Source organism: Sciurus vulgaris (assembly GCF_902686455.1).
Source record: "Sciurus vulgaris genome assembly, chromosome: 8".
Classification (NCBI taxonomy): Eukaryota; Metazoa; Chordata; class Mammalia; order Rodentia; family Sciuridae; genus Sciurus; species Sciurus vulgaris.
Genome location: NC_136468.1, coordinates 116,771,487 through 116,782,582, shown reverse-complemented (window position 1 = coordinate 116,782,582; position 11,096 = coordinate 116,771,487). Strand labels below are relative to the sequence as shown.

Genomic DNA, 11,096 nt, shown 5'->3' with positions numbered 1-11,096 from the left:
CCTCCATCCCTGTCAGACTTCCGCTATATCCACCTTTCCCTCACCTGGTCCTGTGCCTCCCTGCTTCGCCAAGGCCAGCCTCTCCTTATAAGCATCTAATCCCCCTTCATCTACTGTTTGAAACTTTGTTTTTGCTTCTGTTGAAGCACTTGGCAGCATCCTTCTGAATGGTCTGCTGGGCTTGCTGGTGGACTCAGGAGGCTCTAGGAGGGCTGCCTGGGCTCTAGCCAGTCTTTGTTCCCGCTCAGGACTCTGCCTCTAAGGCCTCGGTTTCCCCAGACAATGATATCTACTTCCCAACACAGTCACGAGGGTTCGACAGTGTATTCCACAGGAAATGTGCCGTCCTAGGCCTGGCACACAAAGGCACTCCAGAAATATGCCTGACTTGGTATCTGGGGTTCCCAAACATTTTGGGCAAAAATCTGATGTTTCAAAATAGGTGTTTTATGTTGTCATGGTGAGAAAAGTCAGGACATAGTTGGACTCCATCATCCCCTTTAATGTTTAGGGTTGTTTTATTTAGCATGATGTTTAGTACTTAGTGCAGTTAAGGGACTCTGTTGGGCTCTGTAGGGCTGTGGGCCTTCTGTGGTCATCTGGCTAGTCCCTTTACCTAACAGGACCTGAGAGGGCAGCAGGGGTGTCCCAGGCTTGCCCTGAGAATCGATGGCAGGGTAGCACCTCATTTCCTGCCATGCAGTCAATTGCTTATAGTCATCCCACTTCCTTCCAGCCTGGGGGTTCCCTGTGCAGGGCCTGGTCTGAGGAGCCATGAACATGACCAATAAGAGACCAGTAAGAGGCTATGGAGTTCAAGGGAGGTCTTTTCTCCCCCACCCCCTTTCTCCCTCCCTCCCTCTCTATTCTCTGTCTCTCTCTCCCTCTCAATTGTACTTCCCTGGATAGGTGTTCATGTCCCAAGGGGGGGTCAGTTATCCAACTTGGGGAAGCCACTGGGCACATCGGGGACATGATTTCCTGTACCTGTGGACTGTCCGAGTCCCAGAAGAACTTGGCATCAGGTTGTGAGCTGAGGGATGCCCCTGGCCCAGGGTGACCTTGCTGACCTCCCAGTTGGGCCTTGTATATTCTGGGGTTTATGTAACAATGCCTTTCCCAATCACCCTCAAAGTCACCCTGTGACATAAGCAAATGTACGCCTTTGTCTGCCCCGAAGTGTTTACCAGACACTTGCTATGGGTCAGGGTCATCTTACTGAATGACACTGACAACCCTAAGCGGTAGCCTTTGCTATGATGTTTTAAAAATTTCAGACGCAATTCATATACCATCAACTTTATGTAACTTGGTGTTTTTTAGTATATTCAAAGTTGTGCAATCGTCACCATTATCTAATTCTAGAATTTTTTTTTACCCCTCTCCCCCAAAACCCACATGCATTGTGGCTGTCATTTCCCATGCCGGATTCCCCAACTCTTGACAACATCTAATCTACTTTCTCTCTCTTTGGATTTGCCTGTTCTGGACATTATGTATAAATGGTACCTTACCTTTTCTCTTTGACTTCTTTCATTTAGCAATGTATTTTCAAGGTTCATCTGTGTCATAGTAAGGTCAGCATTTCATTTCTATTTATGACTTTTTAACATCCCTCATATTATTGAGCAGGACACATTTTTTTAATCCATTTTCTATTGACAGATATTTGGGTTGTTTGTGCTATTTGGTGATTGAAAATAATTGCTTCTACCAATTATTTTGTGTGTGGATAAATGTTTTCTGTTTTTATTATTTATTTTAGATGTATACTTTCAGTTTTCCTGGTTATAGATCTAAGTGGAATTGTTCCGTTATGATATCTCTGTGTTTAATCACTTGAAGAAATGCCAAACTTACATTCCCAGCAGCAGTGTACAAGGCTTCCAATTTCTCCCCATTCTTGTCAACACTTGTTATTGTCTTTGATTATGGCCACCCTAGTGGGAGCGATGTGGTCTCTCAACATTGTTTGGATTTGTGTTTTCCTGATGGCTCATGATTGAGCATCTTTTCATGTGCTTCTTGGCCATTTGCCTGTTATTTTTTTTTTTTTTTTTTTTTCTTTTGGTACTGGGATTTCAACCCAGGGGCGCTTAACCACTGAACCACATCCCCAGCCCTTTTTATTTTTTATATTGAGACAGGGTCTCTCTAAGTTGCTTAGGGCATTGCTAAATTGCTGAGGCTGACTTTGAATTTGCAATCTTCCTGCCTTAGCCTCCCGACTTGCTGGGATTATAGGTGTGTGACACCATGCCCAGCTTGAATATCACTTTTTTGAGAAATGTCTATTCAACTCTCCCCATTTTTTTTTTTTTTTTTTTTTTTTTTTTTGCAGTACTAGGGATTGAATCCAGGGGTGCTATGCCACTGAGCCACATCCTCAATCCTTTTTTTTTTTTTAATTTTATTTTGAAATAGAGTGTCGGTTAGGTTGCCCAGACTGCACTTGAACTTGTGATCCTTTGGCCTCAGCCTCCTGAGTAGCCAGAACTACAGGTGTGCATCACTGTACCCAGCTTTCTTTCTGTATTATTATTATTATTTACATATCACTGGCCATAATTTGCCTTCTGTATTATTATTATTATTATTACTACTACTATTATTACTACTACTATTATTATTATTACTACTACTATTGATTCCGGGGGTGTTCTACATTCCCAGTCTGTTCTTTTGTGTTTTGTTTTGTTTGTTTGTTTCTTTGTTTGTTTTTAAAGATAGGGCTTCAATAAATTGCTGAGGCTGGCCTTGAACTTGCCATCCTCCTACCTCAGCCTAATGAGTCTCTGGGATTTCAGGAATGTGCCATTGTACCTAGCTCCTTTGCTTATTTTTAAATTGGATTGTTTGTCTCTTGTTGTTATTATGTCACTGTTTATTAAGGGGAAACTGAGGCTCAGAAAGGGCAGATAACTGAACCAAGAACACTGGGCTCTCAAGCAGATTGAAACTGGAACTTGAGTTGGTCTTCACCTCCAACTCGGCAGGTGGGGGGCCACCTTCTCTCCAACCAGTGGCGTGCCCCTGTCCCCAGTTTTGATCTGCTCCCCGCAGGCCTTGTCAGGTCCTGTTCTTGCATCTGAAGGGGCAGGGCCCCCAGAGCTAGAGGGTGGGCCGGAAAGACTGGGAAACAGCCGTTCTGAGGAACCAAGCCTGTCCTCTCTTCCTCTCCAAATCACGCGGACCTGCCTGACGTGGCCCAGGAAGAGGGGACAGCCCTGGGCCCTGTGGTTGGGGATCCTATTTATACTGGCTGGGCCATGTTGCAAGCTTTTCCTGCTGGCGAGAGGGACGTCACTGGGCACTGACCTCACCAGAAATGCTGACGCACCTTCCCTCACACTTTGCTTGAATGGTCCTGAGTCCAGGCTTCTGCACCTCCTGGCCACTCCCTGTCCTTCTGCATCTCCCAGTGCTGGACCCTCAGCCAGCGTCCCCACTCCCTGTGGCCTTCCCACGGTGCCTCCTCTTACAAGCTGTTATGGGCTGAATCATGTCCTGCTGAATTCATGTGTGTAAAATCCCAATTCACAGTATCTCAAAATGTGACTATATTCATAGAGCCTTTGAAGAGGTAATCGAGGTAAAAATGAGGCTATTGGTGGGCCCTCAGCTGATCTGACTGATGTCCTTATAAAAAGTGGAGATTAGGATTAGGACATCAACAACACAGACCAGTAGATAACCAGGTAAGAAGACAAGAAGACAGAGCCAGGAGCTGTGTCACACACTTGTAATCCCAATGATTTGGGAGTCTGAGGCAGGAGGATTGCAAGTTCAAGGTCAGCCTCAGCAACTTAGTGAGACCCTGTTTCAAAGTAAAAAGGGCTAGGGATGTGGCTCCATGGTAAAGCACCTCTGAGTTAAATCCCAATGAGAGAGAGAGAGAGAGAGAGAGAGAGAGAGAGAGAGAGAGATGGTATACCCAAACCAAGTTGCCTCAGAAGAAAAAACCCTATGAACACTTTGAGCTCAAATTTCTAGCCTCCAGAGCTGAGCTGAGAGCTAATAAATTTCTGTTGTCTAAGCCACCCTGCCTGTGGTAGAGTCGGCCCTCTGTATCCGGAGGTTCCACATCATTAGATTCAACCACCTGCAGATGGCAATGTGGTTAGGGTTACAATGGTTTTGTCTGTGCTGAACATATATGGTTTTTTTTCCCTGTCATTATTCCCTTGAGAACACAGTATAACAACTGTGTAGGAAGCATTTGCATTGTGTTAAGTAGTATAAGTCATCTAGAGATGACTTAAAGTATATAGGAGCCACACATGGTGGCTCTACACCTCTAATTCTGGTGACTCAGGATGCTGAGGCAGGAGGACTGCAAGGTTTAGCCGCATAGTGAGGCTCTCAGCAACTTAGCAAGATCCTGTGTCAAGATAAAAAAAATAAAATAAAAAGGACTGGGAGCGTAACTGGACTGGTAGATTGTCCCTGGGTTCGGTCCCCAGCACCACACACACACATGCGCGCAAGTATGTGGGAAGATGTGTCTTAAATCCTATGCAAATATTTTACCATTTTATTTAAGGGACTTGAACAAACTCAGATGTGCTAGAACCAAGCCCTGTGGAAGCCAGGGGATGTTCGTATTTCCCTTTTGGCAGCCCCAGCAAACTAATACACAAGCTGTCCTTGCCTTCGGTGACCTTGGTCTCTCAGGACTGTGACCTGGGTACAACACTTTGACTAGCCCCATGCTCAGAGTGTGGTCCTTCAAATTAGACAGGCCTGGTTTGAATGCCCTCTTAACTGTTTGCAGGGTAACCTTGGGCAAAGCAAGCACCCCTCTCTGAACCTGAGAGGTCTTGCAACAGGGGAGGCAACATGGCCTCCTTGGACTGTGGGTAGAATAGAAAAAGGCAAGGGTGAGACTCCATAAGTGTGGCAGGCAGTCAACAGTTGCTGAGAGGGGCGAGGAGCTCTGTGGCCCCATCTGGCTCTCCTGCCTTGAGTAGGCCCCTGGACTTCTGGAAGCTTCCATCTCCTCATCAAAGCAAGCTAAGGAATCTTCCTCTAGAGGTTGTTGCAAGATGAGATCAGGGATGTGAAATGGAGAAGGATCCTGACTTGGCCAGGGCCCTAGGCATTGTGGGGGTGGATGAAGACGGGGAATTTAGTGGAAGCAGTATTCTCAGGATGAGGATCCAGAACTGGCCCGTGGGGGTGGCGAAGGTGGGGTATTGGGCCTTGTGTGGCAAGCGCCACAGGGTGTGGGGCGCGGATGGGGTGTAGAGCAGCCCCTTGGGCGTGGACTGTCTGATTTTGCCTACTGTTGAATCCTCAGCACCTGAGAGCGTCTGGCACAAAGCGGGACCAAATACAAGCTTCTTGATGGATACAGGAGTGGCGGTGGGCATGTGGGCAGAGGTGGCAAGCAGGTGGGGCAGCCTTGATCGGGCCTCACTGGCTTTCCTTGAAGGCTCTGCAGGAGCCATGCACCCGCTTCCTGCAACTCAGGCCTCACTGGCAGCTCTCCAGCCTTCTGAGAGCTGCCTCCCAACTGTCCCCCTTCCGGGCCTGGTGCTTGTGCTGGAGCTGCCAAGGCATGGCCTGCAGGCCCTGGGCTAGCTCCTGAACTACCTTGTCCACCCTTATCCCCGGGCCTCAGTTTACCCCACAGAAAGGAGCAGGTTACTCGAGAGGCTTTGTCTCCAGGGCCCCTTCCTTGTCATGTTCAGATGCCTTCAAGAAGCAGAGGACCAACCCACGATCGCTATCTTTCAGAGAAAGTGAAACCTGGTCTCCAACTGTCACCGCGCAACTCTGCTACCCCTCCCTGGCTTCCCCTCTGAGCTCACAGCTTCCCCATCTCCTCCACCCCCCCCCCCCCCCCCCCCCCCCCCCCCACAACAGCTAGTACTTGGAATTAGAGTTTCGTCTTTTCTTTTTCCTTCAAAGGGTTTTGCCTTTTATGTCCATGATGGCAGCAGCCCTGTGAGGTGGGTCGGGAAATGCTTTTGTCTTCCTCATTTTACAGGTTGGGTTTCTGGGGCCCAGACAGGTTAAGTGACTTATCTCAGGCCACACAGCATGTCAGAAAGCTTAAAACCTGGTCTTCTGTTTCTTGCTCCAGGTGTCTAGTTCTCCCCTAAGGTCGCTGTCTACAAAGAAGGGCCTGCTGTGTGTGTGTTGGGCGTACCTAGGATGGGAAGGCTTGTGCCGGTTGAGGGAATGAAGAGGGAGAACTGGGCTGGGGGATGCTAGTCCTGGGGCTGGAACCACAATCTCGGGGCTGCCAGCCTGGGGCTGGCTCTGTGCCCAGAGCCCAGTGGTTTCCGCTCACAGATGTCCCAACAGCCCCAGCGAGAGGGCGGGAAGGGCACTCAACAAGGAAGATGTCTTGCTCCCCTCAGCCCCAAACCTCAGTGTCCTGCGAGGCTAATGGCTCCTGGGAAGAGACTGGCCCGGGCTTCTGCAGGCCTGCTGGTGGCCCCTCCCTCTGACCCTGGGCCCAGACTCCTGAAGATGGCATGGACCCCCTTGATTCCCACTCTCCCCAAGAAGGCCGAGGCTGTAGTTTGCATCATCCTTGGGTGTGGGGCTGACCTCGAAGAACGAATTCGAAGAAAACAGGAGGAGGAGCGGGCATGCCACAGCACCCAGCACCCATTGGCCGCCGTGGAAACTTTGGTTTTTGGGGTCATGTTCCCAGAAGGCCTGCCCTCCCCCCACCCCCTCCCCACCCACCTCACGAGGTGTTGGCCAATCGCCCCAGCGGGCATAAAGTGGCTGGCAGCCCGCAGGGCTCCTAGCAGGGAGGTGTTACCCCCAGTAGGCGCAGGCCAGAGCGCGGGCACCCAGCATGCGGGCACGACTCACAAGGAGGACGCTATTCAGTAAGTACTTCCTTCCTCTGTACCAGCACCTGCTTGCTGTGCCCAGGGTACTGGTGGGTAGCAGGGCACCCTCTGCCCTCTGAGAGCTGGGGCCGGCAGTCACCAGGCAGAAGGATGCTGAGGAGAGGAGAGAGCCAAGAGGTCAGGTAAAGGAAGGGGTCCACTGAGAACCCAGCATCCCTACAGGTGGCGGGTATCCCTGGAGGGCTTCCAGGGGAAGGTGAAATAGAAACAACTCTGGGAACAAGGCATCAGGGAAGAGGATGAACTGGGAAGAGGCCAGGGAAGCAGAAGAGAGAGGAAGATGTTCCGGGAAGGGAAGGAAGTTACTAGCTAGGCAGAGAATTGGGGCAATATGTGTTCCGATGGGGCCTCCTTCTTACCCTGCTTTGATTCTCAAGGTCTGGGATGGATTCTCCAGTCAGTCAGGCCCGGGTCCTTGGAGCCCAGACAATCACACAGCACACAAGCCACACCCACACTGCTGCAGGCACAGTGAGTCCTGTGACATCACCAGAGCCTTAACCTGAAGAGGGCAAGTGCTCCTCGGAGCTTCACCTGGTCCCTGCCTCCCGCCCTGCAGATGCCTAGTCTCACGTGCATACTGTCATACGCACACCACAGACCTCCCCACCCACGGCCAGAGTCTGGTCACAGATACCTGGGGAGCTGGTGAGGGCACCTGTGGGTGGCACACTTGGGCGCCGGCCTCTCAGGCCTCCCCAGCAGCCAGTCCTCCCCAAGGGACTGAACAGTTTGTAGGAAGGGAAGGATGGTGTCACTGTCTTCCGGGCCATTGCGCCATAGGCCCCTTCCGACCACGTGGCTGCTGGGGCCGTGGGGGTGGGGGCAGCGGGCCATAACTGTACCAGCCCCCTGCAGCCTTCTAACAGGCTGGAAGCATCCCAGGTAGAAGTGGTCAGTTATGGAAATAGGAGGAAGGCATGGCAGTTTGGGGAGAGCTGTGGCCTTGTGTGACATGGGCAAGCCCTTCTCCTGGGACTTGGTTTACCTGTCAGTAAAGTGGGCACAGGCACTGAATGATCTCCCATATCCTTTTCTGACTGACCATTCAGATGGAGAGGTAACCTCTTCAGGTTCTGTACATAGGGGACCGGGCTGCTCTGGGGTTGCCACCCTAAAGTACACCTGCAGTGGAGGACTAGAGCCTGCTGCAGGGAGCTCAGGGTGGCTGACAAGTCTGGGTCCTGGAGAGGAGCCAGCCCTTAGCCCAGAGGTCATGTAGAGAGCTAGTTCCAACTTGGCCATCTGCTGTCAGCTCCTGAGGTTAGGATCTTGACGTAGGCAGGATTGAGCTCCAGCAGGAATGGGTGCTACAACTTCCACTCGAAGACCTACTTGGTAAATGGCAGCCACTGTCCTGGCCCTTCTCATCCTGTTTCAGTTCCGTGCAGTGACTCACTGGGAAGGTGGCGGTGGCCCCACAGTGCCACCTGTCTGCACAAACCCCGGGCTGAGGGGATATACCTTCTGGGGCTCTTGAGTCCCTCCCTGAGGGTCCTGCCTGTGGCTTCCTCTCCAAGTCAGGTGACCCCCCCGTCCTTCTTCGTCCCAGGTCTGGTCCTCGGACTCCTGCTCCTGAGCACTGCTGCAGCCATGCGTGGCTGTATGGGCCCTTACCAGCACCTCCTCAGCCAGCTCCAGAGGCAGGCGCACCTCACGGAGGACACCAGCTCACTCCTGGAGCCCTATGTGAGCACCTGACCCCTTGTAGCTTCTGAGCCTCAGAGAATCGTGGGGGTTAGCAAGCCCCCACTCAATGTAGGAGTGGGTGGGGAAACTGAGTCCTAGTGTTATTCCAGGCCTAATCCCGAGAAGCCGAGTTACCCTAGCTCCCATTCCATTCCTTGTTCCACTGCTTGTTGAGCATGCTCATTGCACACCTGCCAGGTACCTTGTTCTAGGCACCCGGATGCAGCAGAGAGCAAAACAGATCCTGCCCTCCTGAAGCCCCCCATTCCCTACTGATGTGCCCTCACCCAATTACTCTCACCAGCTCCCAACAGCCCTCCAGCCCTGCCCTTGGTGATGGCAGAGTCTGTCGTCCCTTGGGCCTCAGTTTCTTCATTTGTCCAGTGGGAAGATCAGATAGAGGAGAATCAGTTTTAGCATTTCAAAGCCAGTCCGGGTGGACTATTCTATGTGTGTGGTTGTGGGGGAGAGGGGCTCCAGTATGCACCCCCTGATTCTCCTGTTTCCCCCAGATACACCTCCAAGGCCTGAACACACCTATCCTGAGAGGGTCCTGCACAGAGCACCCTGGGGCCTTCCCCAGCAAGGATGCACTGCGGGGACTGAGCAAGCGAAGCTTCCTGCGGACTGTCAATGCCACACTGGACCGAGTCCTGAAAGGACTAGTTGCTCTACAGAAGCAACTCTTAGAACAACAGGACTTGAAAGAACTGGAGACAGCCAGGCAGAACATACAAGGCATCAGGAACAACATCCACTGTATGTCCTGGTTGCTTGGTGGCTCCTCTGAGACGGCTGAGCCCATGCAGACAGGCCCAGGGTCCTGGTTGCAGCTCACTTCTACCCTGGATGTCTTTCAAGCCAAGCTGGAGGGCTGCAGGTTCCTGCGTGGCTACCATCGCTTCATGGGCTCAGTGGGGTGGGTATTCAGGGAATGGGGGGAGAGCCCGAGCCGGAGCCGGAGACACAGCCCACGCTGGGCCCTGCACAAGGGGGTCCGCAGGACCAGGCTCTTCAGGAGGGGCAAGAGGCCTGTGCCTCGGGGGCAACTTCCCTGGTAGCCTAAAGGGTGCCCCTTGCAGATGGAGGATATAGGAGGTTCTTTTTGGAAGCCAGACATGGAGCGATGCTGCCTCCCTGGGTCTTCAAACCGGCTCTGCTCCATTCCCTACGACACAGAAGCGCACTTTAAGGAGAGGAACTGGCTGGGCACCTGCTACCTCTTCTGGGCTGAGGAGATAGAGTCAGGCCGTTGCACCCCCAGCCTCAAGTTTCCCCGTCCTGGTGGGGTGGCCAGGTCAGGCCACGCGGGATCGACTTTCCATTGATTCAGGGGTCTGATGACACAAGCTGACTCATGGCTGGGCTGACTACCCCCCTCTCCCCAGATCCCCAGAGGCCAGCCAGCCCTTCCCTCTCATGACTTGCAGGGCTGTTGACCCCAGACTTCCTCCTTTCCGTGGTGGCAGGATTCTGAGAGGGAGGTCAGGGCTTGAACTGACCTCTGATGCCTCATCGATGCTCAGGCCAGACACCTGGACATCTGAGTGACCTCATTTTAGGCAGCTGTGACTGGGGAGGGGTGTCCTAGAAGGAGCACTGATCTAGAAGTCTGGGGAAAGGGTTCTCAGGTCCCAGCCCAGCCACTAACTTACTGTGTGACCTTGGGCGGGTCATTTTTACCTCTCAGGATCTTAGTTTTTTCTTTGGGGAGCCAGGGGACTATATAAAAATCCCTCTTCTGTCAGTTGCTGAGACTCCGTGACAGAGGGTGGACATCAAATTCTTTGTAAATTGGGACTTGTGGTGCAAATGGCCATAGGGTGAGTGCAAGCTGAGTTCTCTCCCAGTGCCCGGAAGCACCCAGTCTTGGGTCCTCGCTGCTGGCTGCTCCCCCTGGTGGTGTGTTATGGAATTTTCTCATGCTGAGACCATTACCCTCCTGGAGGGGGTCCCAGAAGCTGCTGGGCAGATTCTTTGGAGCAACATGACTAATTTATTGATTTTTATCAGTTTTTAATCAGTTTTGTATTTATAAGGCTTATTTATGATGTGTATTTAATGTTAATATTGTGCTAACATATATTTAAAACTTGCTGGTTTCTAAAGCTCCCGTCTCTGTCTCTCCGTGCCCTGGGGGTGGATTGGAGGTCTGTGCTCAATCAGGAAGGGAAGTCACATGCCCCAGCCAGCCCGGGGCTCTGACCAGGGAAACATTTCATATTTCTTCTTATTATTTTTAATAGCTAAATGAGTTTCCCTTGAGATGCTGGGGTTGAGGGTATTAGGGTAGAGGAGCAAGAGAGGACGGAGGGAGGTTGGAGTGTGTGAACTGCTGTGGGCCACTGTGGGTGTGTGACTATGGTCACACTATGGTATGGGTGTTAGAGTGTGTATTTTTTATATGTGTGTATTTTTCTTGCCTCACATTTTTTTTTTTTTTTTTTTTTTGGTATCAGGGATTGAACCCAAGGGCACTTAACCACTGAGCTATGTTCCCCGCCCCCTTTTTATATTTTATTAAGAGACAGG

The 11,096-nt window shown here is 51.5% G+C and overlaps 1 protein-coding gene across 3 annotated transcripts; it reads left to right on the top strand.

Moving 5' to 3' along the window:
• Positions 1-5,865: 5,865 nt before the first annotated feature.
• OSM (oncostatin M) lies at positions 5,866-10,672 on the top strand. Of its 3 annotated transcripts, none has more exons than XM_079151776.1 (3): positions 5,866-7,346; positions 8,428-8,564; positions 9,077-10,672. In XM_079151776.1, the coding sequence occupies exons 1-3, from the start codon at positions 7,115-7,117 to the stop codon at positions 9,623-9,625; spliced, it is 918 nt and encodes a 305-aa protein (XP_079007902.1). In that variant the 5' UTR covers positions 5,866-7,114; the 3' UTR covers positions 9,626-10,672. The 3 variants fall into 3 exon arrangements, with proteins under 3 accessions (XP_079007902.1, XP_079007903.1, XP_079007904.1); XM_079151777.1 differs by having other exon boundaries at positions 5,869-6,851; XM_079151778.1 differs by having other exon boundaries at positions 5,869-6,997.
• The last annotated feature ends 424 nt before the right edge of the window (positions 10,673-11,096 follow it).

Coding starts and splice junctions, on each gene's coding strand:
- OSM (XM_079151776.1), top strand. CDS start 7,115: ATGAACTGGGAAGAGGCCAGGGAAGCAGAAGAGAGAGGAAGATGTTCC. Junction 7,347..8,427: donor CCCACACTGCTGCAGGCACA/GTGAGTCCTGTG, acceptor TCTTCGTCCCAG/GTCTGGTCCTCGGACTCCTG. Junction 8,565..9,076: donor GCTCACTCCTGGAGCCCTAT/GTGAGCACCTGA, acceptor TGTTTCCCCCAG/ATACACCTCCAAGGCCTGAA.